The sequence below is a fragment of the Carcharhinus amblyrhynchos genome, chromosome 27, assembly GCF_965287045.1.
Source record: "Carcharhinus amblyrhynchos chromosome 27, sCarAmb.v2.hapA, whole genome shotgun sequence".
Taxonomy (NCBI): Eukaryota; Metazoa; Chordata; class Chondrichthyes; order Carcharhiniformes; family Carcharhinidae; genus Carcharhinus; species Carcharhinus amblyrhynchos.
In genome coordinates, this window is record NC_137350.1 from 15234130 (window position 1) to 15249800 (window position 15671).

Genomic DNA, 15671 nt, shown 5'->3' on the forward strand with positions numbered 1-15671 from the left:
AGGGAATCATACAATAAATGCTGACAGGGATGTACTAAAGTAGCAAGTCAAGAAGTCCTTTGAAGGGCACAAACATTCTTTGTCTTCAATATGTGGCAGGGATCAATTAGCACATTCCCAACTGGAAAGAAGAGTGAAGAAGAAGAATAGGTCCTTTAATTTCTTGGTATAAAAAAAAGATGGTTAGAATATCAAAACCACAGCACATGGACTGCAGCGATTCAAGAATGCAGCTCACCATCACCTTCTCAAGGGCAACGAGGGATGGGCAATAACTGCTGACCAGCCAGCTACACCCATGTCCCATGAAGTAATATAAAAAAAATGCCTAAGTGTGCAGATGCTGAGGGAGAATGCAAAGGTAACATTTTAACTTGGCTGTAAAGTGGGGAGCAGACTTACTTGTGAACGACTGGAATGTAACAGTGAAACTGAAAGCTGGAGGAATAAGGAGTTTGGAGAAACTAAAATATGGAACTCGTTACAGCATGGAGTTGGCAGCACAGTGGCACAGTGTTTAGCATTTCTGCCTCACGGCACCAGGGTTCAATTCCTGGCTTGGGTCACTGTCTGTGCGGAATCTGCACGTCCTCCCTGTGTCTGCATGGGTTTCCGCCGGATGCTCTGATTTTCTCACACAGTCCAAAGACATGCAAGTTAGGGGAATTGGCCATTCTAAACTCTCCCTCAATGTACCTGAACAGGCACCGGAGTGTGGCGACTAGGGGATTTCCACAGTAACTTCATTGCAGTGTTAATATAAACCTACTTGTGACATTGATGAATAAACTTTAAGCAAGCAATAGCATATTAGCATTTAAAGAGGAATTAAATACACATGAGGGAGAAAGGAATGGAAAGATACATTGCTAAATGGAATGGGGTAGAATGGGTCAAATGGCCTGTTTTTGTGTTGTAAGATCTGTGTAATTCCATCTAATCCAACTGAAATTTGTTGAACTTTTCATTGCGAAGAGAAGTGCTTTTTGGAGTTTGTTTTAAATTGGATTTTTTTATTATTGGAGCTAATGAAAGAGTAGAATTGTTTCTTTTTTAATTCCATTTGTCTATACCTTTTATTAAATCAGTCCAATTGACGATCTTGACTATCTCTTATGCTCCTGATTATCTTTTGGCCAGTTTTCCAACTCAGGAAATGTTGAGTGAGCGATGAGCTCCAACACAAGAAAATAACTGTTTTCACTTTAGTTTATTTGATGAAGTATAATTCTACCCCCTTTGGGTTTGTTCTGTCACACCCACTTCCTGAAACCAGCCATTCTTTGAACTGGTGAAGCTGCACAAGTTGAGTGATCAGTGATCCTTTCGCTTAGAGAGAAACCCTCAGCCTCAATAATACCAAAATAAATGCTTATATTCTAATACTTCCAAATCACCATGGATGGGCCATGTACAGCCACCTGCCAGAACTGTTGTGCCCTACACCACAGAGTCCCAATTAAAGAAAGGGTTTTCCCAGGCAATTGCCTGAGCAGATGGTGGCAAATTTACCTTCAGGTTATGTCCGCGAGTCAGGGACTAGAGGCAATTTACCATAGGTGGCATGATAGCACAGTAATTAGCACTACTGCCTGAAAGCTTTAGGGACCCGGGTTTGATTCCCAGCTTGGGTCACTGTCTGTGTGAGTCAGCACATTCTCCCCGTGTCTGCACGGGTTTTCTCTGGACGCTCCAGTTTCCTCTCACAGTCCGAAAGACGTGCTGGTTAGGTGAATTGGCCATGCTAAATTCTCCCTCGGTGTAGCCGAACAGGTGCTGGAGTGTGGCGACTAGGGAATTTTCACAGTAACTTCATTTGACATTTTCATCTTACGTATTAAACAAGAAGCTAGCTAAACTCCAATTTACATTTTCTTTTTTTCTTTTTTTTAATAACTAGAGTGACTGTCCTCTATAAACTAGGATGAGTCTATCCAAAGTTTGGAGTTTGACAGCCAGGAGAAAATCAGAACCCAAACAAGAATCATATTGGACTCGAAACATTAACTCTGTTTTTCTCTCTCCACAGATGCTGCCCGATCTGCTGAGTTTCTCCCAACATTTCTGTCTCCATTTTGTTCTCTTTTGTTGAAGTGATTTTCCTTCTCTAACATCTTCTGTCACTTCCAAGTGTGAAACGTGACAGATATGAACTTGATTTGGTATCAAAGGATAAACAAAAGAAGCTGCATTTAATATTGCACCCTTCACAGCTTCTGCCTAATCCAAGCTCCTGCACAGCTATCGAATTACTGTCAAATTATTAACACTGGAACATTGGCATACTCCAAGCTTCCCCAAAACAGTAAAAAGATAACTGACTGAATAATCTGCTATTGTGGTGTTACTTAAAGGAACGGACATTGTCCAGAACACCCAGATTGTGATTACAACCAATTTGCAGGTCTTTAGGTCATCAGTTTAACAACTCTCCTGAAGACAGAATCTTCACCAATGCAATACCCTTTCAGCACTGCACTGAACAGCCAGCCTAGACTATGTGGTCAAATCCCTGGAGTTGGGTGTGAATGCACAATTTCCTGATGGAAGGTGAAAGTATCACCATTAAGTCAAGACAGATTGTAATGATTTGTGGCATTTCTCACAATTGGAGAACTGAAACGCTGTTTTAAAATGATGTGCAGATATATAGCCAGAAAGATGTAATTTTAGATACTTTAACCTATATTTAATCTCTCATGTGAATAGTGCAGAATTGATTTTATTCTTGTAGTCAGGTCATTCCTCATAATATTCCAAAATCCCTTTATTTGGAAGAGCTGGATAGTTCCTTCCACAGTGGAAGGAGCAGCTCCTTCCTTCTCCTATTCTGCTGCAATCTCTTTGCACCATAACATTGAATTACATAAGGGTGTCAGAGGCTTCCAGTGCCTAGTCCAAGTGCCTAGTCTGTTAGTTGTACAATATTAGCGGCATGCTGCAACATAGAAACATAGAAGGCAGGAGTAGCAGGAGACCATTCAGCCCTTTGAGCCTGCTCCGCCATTCATTACGATCATGGCTGATCGTTAACTCAATAGCTTAATCCTGCTTTCTCCCCATAACCTTTGATCCCATTCGCCCCAAACACTATATCCATCTGCCTCTTGAATATATTCAATGTTTTGGCATCAACTACTTCCTGTGGTAATGAGTTCCACCGGCTCACCACTCTTTGCATGAAGAAATGTTTCCTCATCTCCATCCTAAATGGTCTACTCTGTACCCTCAGAATGTGACCCCTGGTTCTGGACACCCGTACCATCGGGAACATCCTCCCAGCATTTACACTGTCTAGTCCTGTGAGAATTTTATGAGCCTCTATGAGATTTCCCCCTCATTTGTCTGAACTCCAGCAAAAACAATTCTAACCTAGTCAATCTCTCTTCATGCATCAGTCCCGCCATCCCCGGAATCAGCGTGGTAAACTTTTGCTGCACTCCCTCAAGAGCAAGAACATCCTCCCTCAGAAAAGGAAACCAAAACTGCACACAGTATTCGAGGTGTGACCTCACCAAGGTTCTGTATAATTGCAACAACACATCTCTGCATGAGAGGCAACATATCCAAGCTCTTAACTGATGCACTCCTACATTACTCCAGCTCCACTGTGATGATACTGTGCTCTTTTGCTATATTTTTTGTTCAGGTGAGGTTGTTTTAAGAGGTAGTGTTTTGTCACAAGAGTCGATTTGTCTGAGAAAACATGCAGCAGATGCTAAGAAAGCAGGATAATAACTGATTTTAGCTAGGAATGTGTTACTTTGCAGAGTTAATGGACCTATTATTTATTTAAGTTCTCCTGGGATTTTAGACTAGGGATGTAGAGTTATGGGGTTAATGGGAAGAGCTAAGCTTGCGGAAAAGAACAGATCTATTTTCATTTTTTAATCAAGAGCAGTTGCTGCCTTGGCTGGAAGAAAAAATAAGTGCCTCCTCCTCTCTAGAGGCCTTCTGAAAGTTCCATTACTGCTAACCTAAATCACAAGCAAGTATGCCTTTGTTTTGCTAACTAATTTTAAAGCGGTATTTAAGTCTATAAAAGAAATATTGGAACTAAAAGTGATAGATTAGAAAATAAGAAGTGTATCTTGACATGTTTAAGTATTGTTTAATTGTTAAAAGTTAAGCTAATTCATTTGTTATAGTTAAACTTAAATAAAATTTGTTTTGATAAAAGTTCCCTAGTTTGTCAGTACACCTGGAGTGAAACATCTTATCTTCATATTAATGCCAAAATAGAACATTTGTTGGGGTCTAGTCCATCTTTGTATTATGCCTTGAGGTTTCTGGTCTGATATCCTAATATCATGCAGTTGGGCTGTTGATTCCTAAGAGTAATGACAATAGGTACTGGTTTGCCAGTGTTACCCATGCTGCGAGGACAAATCAAAAAAATAAAGTTGCTGTCACACGTAATAAAGCTTTGCTGATATTTTGCATGGATTCTTTAAAAGACGTGACTGGAGAAACAGATTTTGTAAATAGTAACTACTCATCTTAGGGCTACCCGAGCAAGTTCCATTTTGAAAAAGCCTTTCTCATTTTGAACTGGATCATTTCCATTTTGCCAATGAACTGTATAACAGACATCAGACAAGAAGAACCTTTCACATTGTTTGAGTCTGCCCAGCCAATATACTTCCGCTAGCTTCCTTCCGTTTGATTTTTCTGTTGTGATAAAACACGGGGGAAGAGATGAGGGGAAGAAAGATTCCCTGTGACTTCTGAACTGGAAATGAGGGATTAGAATGGCATTTTCTCAGGAATGTTGGTGGACATCACCTAATCCTGCTTTCTCCCCATAACCATTGATCCCACGTGCTATATCCAGCCGCCTCTTGAATGCATTCAATGTTTTGACATCAACTGAATGAAATAAATATCGAAAGCAGCCTATAAATTACATTTATTTTATCTCTCAACTTTCCTCCCTCTCTCCTAAAGGTAGCAAAATGTTTTTACTCCTTCCAGAGATCTAAACCACAGACAACAATATGAGTCCATGGGAGTTGACATTGTGCTATTAATGCATGTACCTCTTTAACTTTCTGTCCCTCCTTTCTAAGTCCACTGAGGTATTTGTGCGTGAAATATCTATTTATTGTTGACTTTCTACATACTTTCTGGTTGAAATTGAGTTGAGTGATATCAGCTTTTTTTAACTTATTCATAGAATATGAATATTTTCATGGGCCAGCATTTATTGTCATAGAAACCCTACAGTGCAGAAAGAGGCCATTCGGCCCATCAAGTCTGCACAGTCTCTCCAACAGAGCATCTTAGCCAGGCCCACCCCCGCCCTATCCCCATAACCCCACATATTTAATCCCCCTAACCCACACATCTTGGGACACTAAGGGGCAAATTAGCAGGGCCAATCCATATAACTTTCACATCGTGGGAGGAAACTGAAGCACCTGGAGGAAACCCACCCAGACACGGGGTGAATGTACAAACTTCACATAATCACCCAAGGCTTGAATTGAACCAGGGTCCCTGGCACACTGAGGCAGCAGTGTTAGCCAATATGCACTGTGCCGCCCAATTGCCCACTCCTAATTACCTCTGAGAAGGTGGTGGTGAGCCATCTTCTGAAACTGCGTCGCCCATGTCGGGGTCGCTATGGGAAGAATGGTGCCCAATGGGTTAAACAGTTGCTACAAAATTCTGCCCAACCTTCCCTAATAGAAGTGTTAACTGGTTCGAAAATGCCTTTGTTAAAATAGTGGAATTTTGAACGAATACATTGATGCATCTGTTCCCAATATCCCACAGCATGACTTCATTCTAATCATTAGTGCACTCCTCGCACAGCCTCTCTTCATTAGCGAGTATAATGAAGGGACCACAAGATGTGGAGGAGAAGTCACTGTAAAAACTATCCAACTTCCTGCGAAGTGATGTTCCTGTCGAGTAATTTCTCTTAACTGTATCTCGGAGGAAAACCACTTTGATATTGAAAAGAAGCCCCAGGAATGTTATTTCCTGCTTCTTGTTACATGTCTATTTCAGAAACTGAAAGTGACAGCAGCAGGAATCCTCCAAAATTCCACAAGATTTTTGTGTTGACTTCAGCTGCGGCTGGGCTATCTCTCGCTGTTCTGATAAAACATTGAACAAGGTTCCCTCCTGCCTTGGTTGGTAAACACAGCAGCTGGAAATGAATCATTCAACCAAGAAAAGGTTTTGCCTGCGAAGATCCCAGCCAAAGTATCTGTGGTACGCCACATTTGGTTCCTGTGCCTTAGAAGGATATATTGGCCTTAGATGGGTTCACTGCAGAATCACCACAGTGAAAGGGTAGCACAGTGGTACAGTGATTAGCACTGTTGCTTTACAGCACCAAGGACCCAGGTTCAATTCCGGTCTTGGGTAATTAGCTGTGTAGAGTTTGTACATTCTCCCCGTGTCTGCATGGGTTTCCCCCGGGTGCTTCAGTTTTCTACCAAAGGTCAGGTGGATTGACCATGCTAAATTGCCCCTTAGTGTCCCAAAATATATAAATTAGGGGGATTAGTGGTGTAAATATGTGGGATTTTGGGGATAGATCTGGGTAAGATGCTCAGTTTGAGAGTCAGTGCACACTCAATGTGCTGTGTAAAAACTTTTTAAAGTTTATTTATTAGTCACAAGTAGACTTACATTAACACTGCAATTAAGCTACAGTGAATAACTTCCTTCTGCACTATGACTTTATGATATCAGAGCTAAAAAAGTTAAATTATGAAACAGATTTTGTGGACTTGCCTTCTCTTTCCTTTAGTATAAATTATTAAGGAGCGATCAGGTTACGGTTTTTCTTAATTTGTTATTGCACAAGACTCACTCTTTCTTCTGATGTGGGAATGCAGAACAAGAGAACGGAACCTTTAAAATGGGAGCTCAGTTATTCAAAGTGGCGTCGGAAAACAGTTCTTCAATCACAGTGGAAACAAGGGCTGGTATTCTCCGGTCTCACCTCCCCCATTGCTGTTGCCAGCACGAATGGAGAATTTGGCGCTCAGCCAAGTCTCCGTCCCCAGCAGCAGGACTGGAGAATCCCAGCCACTGGTGAGGTCGGAGAACTCAGGCCAAATGCTGCCACACAAGTAGGTGTGCAGGAGAATGTCAGGACATGCATTTTGCCCAATAATTGACCCTGCCAGCCATGTCATGATGGAGTTATTTACACTCATTTGAACCAGTTATTCAGAACCCACTCAATCAGAAAACTGCTGGCAACAGCAGAACAAATAGCAGAACAAATGTATCTTTAACCCTTTTGTTTATTGGATGGGCAATTATGTTAAAGGAAGCATTTAATCCATGTGAATTAAGGCTCATTTATGCATTGGCTAAACACGACTAATTTAGCAACTCCAAAGGACTTTTTAATTGCTAGAATAATAATTTGGTATAATCCTTCAAAAAAAATGTGCACACCTCTATCCCAATCACCTAAAGTTCATAAGTTCATAAGATATAGGAGCAGAATTAGACCATTCGGCCCATTGAGTCGACTCAGCAATGATATACTAAAAATTCTGATGTTAGCCTGTAAAATCTGTTGGAATAGCTTTCCAAACATGTTTCCAAAGGGCACTGGGTGGTATAGTGTAATTATAGTGTAATCATTGCCTCTAGGACCCAATTCCTCCCCAGATGGGTAAAAGTCTCATCTTCCGGATGACCATAACGGTCCTGTGTAAAATGAATTTGAGTTGTCTCAGTCCAGGTCATGGTGGGCTCCACGTCAGCAATTTTTACAGATTCTCCTGGCATCTGAACAAGGGAGCTTTCCAAATTATCTGCTCAATCTAGTAACTTGGCAATAAAGAGGCTATGAGGTTGCCAAGAGCAAACTGGAATGGAATCCAGACAACTCTTGGTCCGTCTTCCCCTGTGTTGCAGGGAACCCAGTGCAGTGAAACCATTGACCTGTTTCTCCATTCTGATTTGGGTTAGGGTCACACAAAGTTCCTTCAGCAAACAGCAATGTTCCAATACCTGTGTATAGGGAATTGATTTGGATTTGATTTGATCTGATTTATTATTGTCACGTGTATTGGGATACAGTGAAATGTATTGTTCGTTGCGCAATATACAGACAAAAACCGTTCATAGAGTACATGAGGAGAAGGGGAGGGTGCAGAATATAGCGTAACATTATGAGAGAGTTTTAAAAGCATAGAATGAGAGTAAAAGATAGAATTAGATATTTATAGGATCAAAAGAAACCAAAGTGTAGGGTATACTGGGGACAAGTAGTCACCTCACTTCAGCCTCATCGATTGATAGCAGACACCAGGCCCACCGAACTGTACATTTTGATACAATCTGCTGCTGGGAAAGATTCGAAGAAAGAACACCAATATCTTTGTTGCAAAATAATTACATTGGGCGGGATTTTCTGCCCACACTCACTCCGAAACCGGAAAATCCCACCCGAGGTCAACGGATCGATCCATGCTCCGATTCCCATGGCGGGCAGAACAGGAGTGTCTACTCATGTTGAATATTCTACACAATCGCATAAGCTTCACTGCCAAAACTGTCCGGTTGGCCCAGAGAACATCTGGATTGTGACTCAGAGCTCAGTGTAAATGAAAGCACCTTCAGAGGCTGTCATAGAGCCCAGTGATTGGCAGCCAGCTTAACTTTATATCTGACCCACGCTATGCCTGACTTGGAAGTGCTTCGTGTCAACTAATGTAAGTAATGAAAATGCTTTTGTTTCCCAGTCGGTGAAATATTTAATCTCGATGGGCACAGAATTCCACGATTGTAGGCAGTAAAGTAATACAAAGTGTAGTCAATATGAGTAAAATAAACAAACTGCAGTATCGGGCTTGCATAGGAGTTCTCCTTCTGGCTCCACATCGAATCAGGACACTGAGAGCCCACCAATATATCCCACCTCTTCCACCTTCCCCACCTCCTCCCAGATTTACCCCTGGCCCTGGAGTGGCGTGAAACTGGTACGGTCCCAAGAGACGAGATACACTGGGGTGACTGGGCCAACCTGTAATCTGCCTATTTATACTGCTGAGCCCCATGACAGATTTATTTCAATCATTGGACCTTTCTCTTCTAAAGCTTTGCTGGATTTGTGCTTATTTTAGGGATGCCAAGTTGCTCAGGCCCCTTACTGTTCTTTACAAAAGAAGATCCTGTGGTGGTAGTGGAGAGAGGAGTGAGGGGTTAATGAAGTCAATGGGAGTGAGAGGGGAGAGGGGAGCGAAGGGTTAATGAAGTCAATGGCAGGAGAATCAGCCATGTTTTCATGGAACTGATGAGTAAAATGGTCCTTTATTTGCTCCGCAGAAGTTTCTAAAATGATTACACCACAATAACTGGACGGCATCCATGTTCTTTCTGGTTAATGTTTTCCTATTTCTTTTTCCCCTAGTTATTTTTAGTCCTATTTTACCAATAGTGGCTGTGCATCACTATCCAGTGACTCATGACTAAGGCAACTGGGCAAAATACAGATAACCACCTCTGAGTGAACAATAATTAGTCCCTTGAGTGGAACAAAAAGGTGCATTACCTTGACTTCCATTAATATTTTAACTGGTTTTTTGTCATTTTGCCCTCATGTCCTTTCTTGTTTCAGACATAGGCCTGGCATATTCCAATTCCATCAACCTATTAAACTGAATGTCCAGGAGATCTTGAGCTGGCAAGGAGAAAAACTGAAAATTCTGGCTGCCATCTTTGTGTTCGGAAAAGGGCAGAAGAGTTTTCAAGTTTCTAGGTGTTCAGATCACCAACAATCTGTCCTTAGCCTTCCACACCGACACTATAGTTAAGAAAGCCCACCAATGCCTCTAGTTTCTCAGAAGGCTAAGGGAAATCAGCATGTCCACTATGACTCTCACCAACTCCTACAGAAGCACCACAAAAAGCACCCTTTCTGAATGTATCACAGCTTGGTGTGGGTCTTGCTCTGACCAAGGGTTGTGAATGAAGCCCAGTCCATCACACAAACCAACCTCTTATCCATTGACTCCGTCTATATTTCCTGCTGCCTCGGGAAAACAGCCAGCATAATCAAGGACCCCATGCACCCCAGACAGACTCTTTTCCACCTTATTCCAACAGGAAAAAGATACAAAAGTCAGAGAACACGTATCAACCGACTCACAAACAGCTTCTTCCCTGCTGCCATCAGGTAGTTGAGTAGTTCTATCATATATTAAGCAGACCTTTCTCTGTGCCCTATCTGTAACTACAACAGTGTATTCAGCACCCTCTCCTTTCCTGCTCCCCATGTACCCTATGAATGGTATGCTTTGCCTGTATAGGGCACAGGAAATAAATACTTTTCAATGTGTCCCCATACATGTGACAAAAATAAATCAGATCAATGATCACCTCACAGATGTGTGCCAACACCATTCTCCAATCTGTGGGTGGGAAGTTGATCAGCTATTTTGGTTCTCCCTCTCCAAGGAGAAACGCTGGATCTTCCATTCAATGGTCGTGTTGAACAGCTGCTCAGTCACTGCGAGGGGAAATAAAGAGTACAATTCCCTGGCCTAATTACCCACTGGGCAATGACCTGCCACGCTCACACACCGAGCCTCAACTTCATTTATATGACCTTTACTTCCAGTTTTATCCTTTTCTTCTCCTGGATACTTTGGATGCTGTGAAGTACAGAGGACCAGAGGGACCTTGGGTTGAAGATCTAAAGATCCCTAAAGGCAGGTAGATAAGGTGGTTAAGAAGACATACGGGATACTTCCCTCTATTAGTTGAAGCATAGAATATAAGAGCAGGGAAGTTGGGATGGAGCTGTGTAAAATGTTCAGTAAGCCACAGCCAGAGTACTGTGTACAGCTCTGGTCACCACACTATAGGAAGGGTGTGATGCACTAGAAAGGGTGCGGAGATTCACCAGGATGCTGCCTGGGCTGGAGAATTTCAGCTACGAGGAGAGGCAGAGTTGTTTTGCTTAGAGCAGAGGGGGGACATGATTGAAGTATACAATATTATGAAGGGCACAGATAGGATAGGATAGCTAGGAAGAAACATTTTCCCTTGGTAGAGGGATAAATAAGCAGGGCGCATAGATTTAAGATCAGGGGCAGGAGATTTAGAAGGGATTTGACAGAAACCTCTTTCACCCAGAGGGTGGTGGGTATCTGAAACTCACTGCCTGAAAGGGTGCCAGAGACAGAAACCCTCACAACATTTAAGAAGCATTTCAGAAAATGAGCATTTGGCACGCTATAGGTTTGATAGGTACTTGATGGACAACACAGACGCGATGGGCCAAATGGCCTCTTGCTCTGCTGTAAAACTCTTTGATTCATAACGAAGTATATCAATATGGGCATAACTCAATCATTAAATTTCAGGGTGTGTGTGTAGACCATACCATTAGCCTTCTCGGCCTTTTGGCTGAGATCAAGTGTAGTATCTATCTACATGCTGTGCTTGGTTGAAGTCATTAGGTTATATTTTAGCTTCATTTGAAGCAATTTTTTTTAAATGGCATCTCGGCCTAAGATGCAAATAAGATCAAGTTTGGAGGAGGAGCTATGCCCACTCCAATCAGCTGGGATCATGTAGATCAAACCCAAGGCAGGAGGTGAGAGCCCTGTCTTGTCAGCTTGGATCGGGAATGTCCCAACTTATTGAGACTCTGAATTGGACTTAATTGGATTGAATTGGAATAAAGACTAAAAAAAAGCAGTAAAAATTGTTTAGTACCTTTGAAACATTGAAGAAAATATGATGTGGAGATGCTGGTGTTGGACTGGGGTGGGCACAGTAAGAAGTTTCACAACACCAGGTTAAGGTCCAACAGGTTTATTTGGAATCATGAGCTTTTGGAATGCTGCTCCAGCAGTTATGAAACTTCTTGAAGAAAATAGTTAAGAACTGGTGCAAAAGTCATATGGATCAATGCAGGTCAAAGAGATTAGATGCTGGGTAGAACACTTTAACTGTTGGGACCTTGGAAATGGGCAATTGTGTGTGAAAATAAAAGAGTGGGCGAAGCTCGTGTGTGTGAACAGTCTTGTGATAAGAATGGAGATGAGCGGACAGAGCCATTTTTGCTCTGCATTAGATCCTGGTGAAACAATACAGAGCATTGGAAATGCACCCCACTTGTTGCCTGCCGTGCAACTTCACAGCTTAAATTAAAACATAGTCACAAACTCGTGGTTGACTGTGCTGCAAAAAGTGAGAGCCCCTTTCACTGTTCTGATCCCGTAAAGCGGGCTCTCAACTTGTGCGCTGCCCGATGCAGCCAGATGTTGCGCGTGAATTCCAGAAACTGGACAAAGATGGTCAGTGAGAGGAAAGCCTATTTTTGTTACTTCCAGACCACACAAGCGCAGAGAAGTCCCCACAGCTTTGGGAGTCAAGATCAGCAGCTTTCTGGTTGGGAGGCAAATCACTGAGCTACCTCTTGGAATTGTTGTTTCATTTTATTTTCCCCAGATGATGCAAGTTATTTAGGAAAACAAACTTTCTTATTCTCATCAGCATCAAATCACATGCTCTCAAACTCGATGTTGCAATCAATTTTCCACAGTCTCTGAGTTCATTGGAGGTTAAGGATCTCATTTACTGAAACTTTTTGATTATATATCTTTACCCTGCATGTTTCACAGAGGGAACATTTGATAAATCATCAGTAGACTAGATACAAAAACTTATAATTACTTAAGGACTGCGCAGCTCTGCAAATGGGTAACTTGAAACTTTATTATTAGTCTGTATTGTACCAACTCACAAGGAAAGTTAGACATCATGGCTAAAGGTACAGCTTTTAAATAAATTGAAATGAAATATAGCTTTTCAAATTGTTTTGTTCAAAGGCACCACGAACAAATTGGAAAAGGCAATGGGGAATTTATAGTCCTCAGAGTGGGGAGAGATTGGGAACATGCATTATCCCAAATAAAATGGGAATCTGTCTTCTTGTTCCAACCTGCCCTCACCACAAGTGTCTGTGCCTATGATCTAACAATGTATTTTCAAATATACAACACCATAGGTGTAGGAAATGTTTTTAGCATGCACTTAAATTTTGCCTTTATAGAAAAATGACGCACAGCAACTCACAGGAGTACAATGAGAAACTAAAAAGTGTCAAGTCAAGGAAGGAGATGTGGGGTAAAGATCGGGGAGGAGGGGGGGTCCAAACGTTTGGTCTGAAAGTTGAGTTTGAGGAAGAGAGGGGGGTACAGCAAGTGCCAATGAGGAGCCAAATTGCTTCAGAATTAATGGAGATGTTGTAGTGAGCACTACGAATCTCAAAGTGTTAACTTGTTCCTACAGAGTTATTATTTTCATAGAATCCCTACAGTGCAGGAGGAGGCCATTCGGCCCATCGAGTCTGCACCAACCACAATCCCACCCAGGCCGTACCTCCTTAACCCACATATTTACCATACTAGTCCCCCTGACACTAAAGGACAATTGAACATGATCAATCAACCTAACCCGCATGTTTTTGGATTGTGGGAGGAAACTGGGGCATCCGGACAAAACCCACTTAGACACAAACTCCACACAGTTCAACGACCTGAGCCAGGAATCAAACCCAGGTCCTTGGTACTGTGAGGCAGCAGCGTTAACCACTGTGTCACCATGCCATAGCGTAACAAAGCTGTTTAAAAGTAAGCATGTTTTCATTAATCTGCTGCAGGTAATTTCACATAAATGTGTTCAACATTAGTGTGCAAATATCACAGCGTGCAGTTTCTGAGCAGCTATTAATGATGATAAGGAGTAGGAGGACAGGATGAATAAGTAGCTGAAATAGGAAACATTAATAGTTCGTGTTTTTGACCCAATTTTGTCCGCACGCTTTGTAAACTTGTTTATAACAATGACTGACCCCGGGACAACCCCTTTCATCAGATCATTGCCAGCCTGCCTGGCTTAACGCGGGTCATTGGAAAGAGTTTGAATTAGTGAGGCTTTCATCTGTAACAAATTAGAACCTTTCCAGATTTCCTTGGAGAAGCAGTCGCAGTTAATAAACTGAAGAATGAAATTTATAAAGAGTTGGATTTCAGTTTCCTAGTTTGAGAGGGGAAAAGTTGAAGAAATAAAAACACGTCAAGTAAAAAAAAGAGGTTGGGGGGTTGGGGAGGGAATTGTGCCTGTAGTTTGAAAAGGGTCCTTTTGTTCTAATTTGCCCCCCAAGAACCTTTGGCAAATATTCTCATGCAATTAGTGGAGTTCAAACTCTTCCTGGTCAATAATCTAATCGTGGTCGGTTTTTTTTAGTTCCACACTTCAGAAAACTCACTCAACATTCATTAGTGAGTTTCCACAGCGAGTCCCTGTCACAATTCATCCCATCCTGCACTCCCTAATCACTGAACAGGGAGCTAACACCGCAAGTCTGATGCAGCCACCGGCAGTTCAGATGTGTACTGTCAAGTTACACTTTACAGTGTGGACAAATATTCGTTCAAGCAACGGAACCTCTGTATTCTGCTATACATTCTCATTTCAGTTAAAGAAAGTCCGATACGAGACAAAAATTAAAAGTGCAAACCCAGAAGAAATTGAATTATTCAAACTTTAAGCTGACAAAATGTTATGAAATTCTATGAACATTCAATGAACAAATGCATTTTTTTTACAACTTTAAATTAGAGAAAGGTTGTTTGCTGAAGTTTGTTCGGCAGGAGAGATTAGACACTTCAATGTTATAGACAGTCAGAGCACTTGCCTTTGGTGAACAAGATAATAAGGACACATAATTCCAACTGCAGCCACACAGCTATCGAGTTTGGATGGCGATGCATTGATCAAGTTCAGGTCACTTGGCTCCCAGTTCACTGCACTTTTATCCAGTCGCAGGAGAGCCTGAGTCCCCAGCAAGAAACCCATGTAAACACCAGCTCCACTTTTATTCGCAACTCTTTTTTCCCTCCTCTAAGTCACACAACTTTTTTTTCTCTCTGTCTCTATAATCTCTTTGTTTCTCCCCGCTGAAAGTCTGGCTTGCGATCAAGAGTTCAGCAGATCCACGAGTGATGCGAATGATGATGTCGAGAGAAGTTCACCTAGAAATAGCCCATCTTCCCGATACTTGTAACTGTGTAGCAACAGCAGCAGCAGCGAGTGGGATCTCCCCTAAACTTCCTGCTCTCGCATTGAAAGCTCTGTGCTGCCCCCTCCCTTTAAAGATCAGCTCTGCTCAGAACTTGACACTTTATAGCCAGCGCTGTAGAAAGGACAGGCAAATCACACACAGGACATTGTCACATCTCCCAGGAGGTCTAAAAACTCTGCGTGGGCTGGTTAGGTGGATTGGTCCCGTGCTAAATTACCTCTTAGTGTCTCAAGATGTGGAGGAGGAAGGCATGGTGGTACAGTGGTTAGCACTGCTGCCTCACAGTGCCAAGGACCTGGTTCAATTCCTGACTTGGGTCATTGTCTGTGCAGAGTCTGAATGTTCACCCTATGCCTGCGCGGGTTTCCTCCAGGTGCTCCAGTTTCTCCCCACGCTGCAAAGATGTGTGGCTTAGGTTGATTGGTGATGCTAGTGTCCCAAGATGTGTAGTTTAGGGGTAAGTATGTAAGGTTATGAGAATAGGGCCTGGGTAAGATGGTCTATCAGAGAGTCAGTGCAGACTCAATGGGCTGAATGGTCTCTGCAGGATTCTATGAAAAAACAGCAAGCAGAAAACTCTGTTTTAACTATG

General features: G+C 42.2%; 1 protein-coding gene and 1 pseudogene across 1 annotated transcript in view; one reads left to right on the forward strand and one right to left on the reverse strand.

Moving 5' to 3' along the window:
* The window catches only part of LOC145359107 (BMP and activin membrane-bound inhibitor homolog), a 44572-nt gene extending 29473 nt beyond the window's left edge, over positions 1 to 15099 (reverse strand). The window contains exon 1 of the mRNA XM_080213501.1: positions 14693 to 15099. Coding sequence (XP_080069627.1) covers positions 14693 to 14768 — 76 coding nt within the window. The 5' untranslated portion in view covers positions 14769 to 15099. The remainder of the gene's footprint in view (positions 1 to 14692) is intronic.
* LOC145359360 (U2 spliceosomal RNA) lies at positions 11371 to 11510 on the forward strand (annotated as a pseudogene).
* Positions 15100 to 15671: the final 572 nt, after the last annotated feature.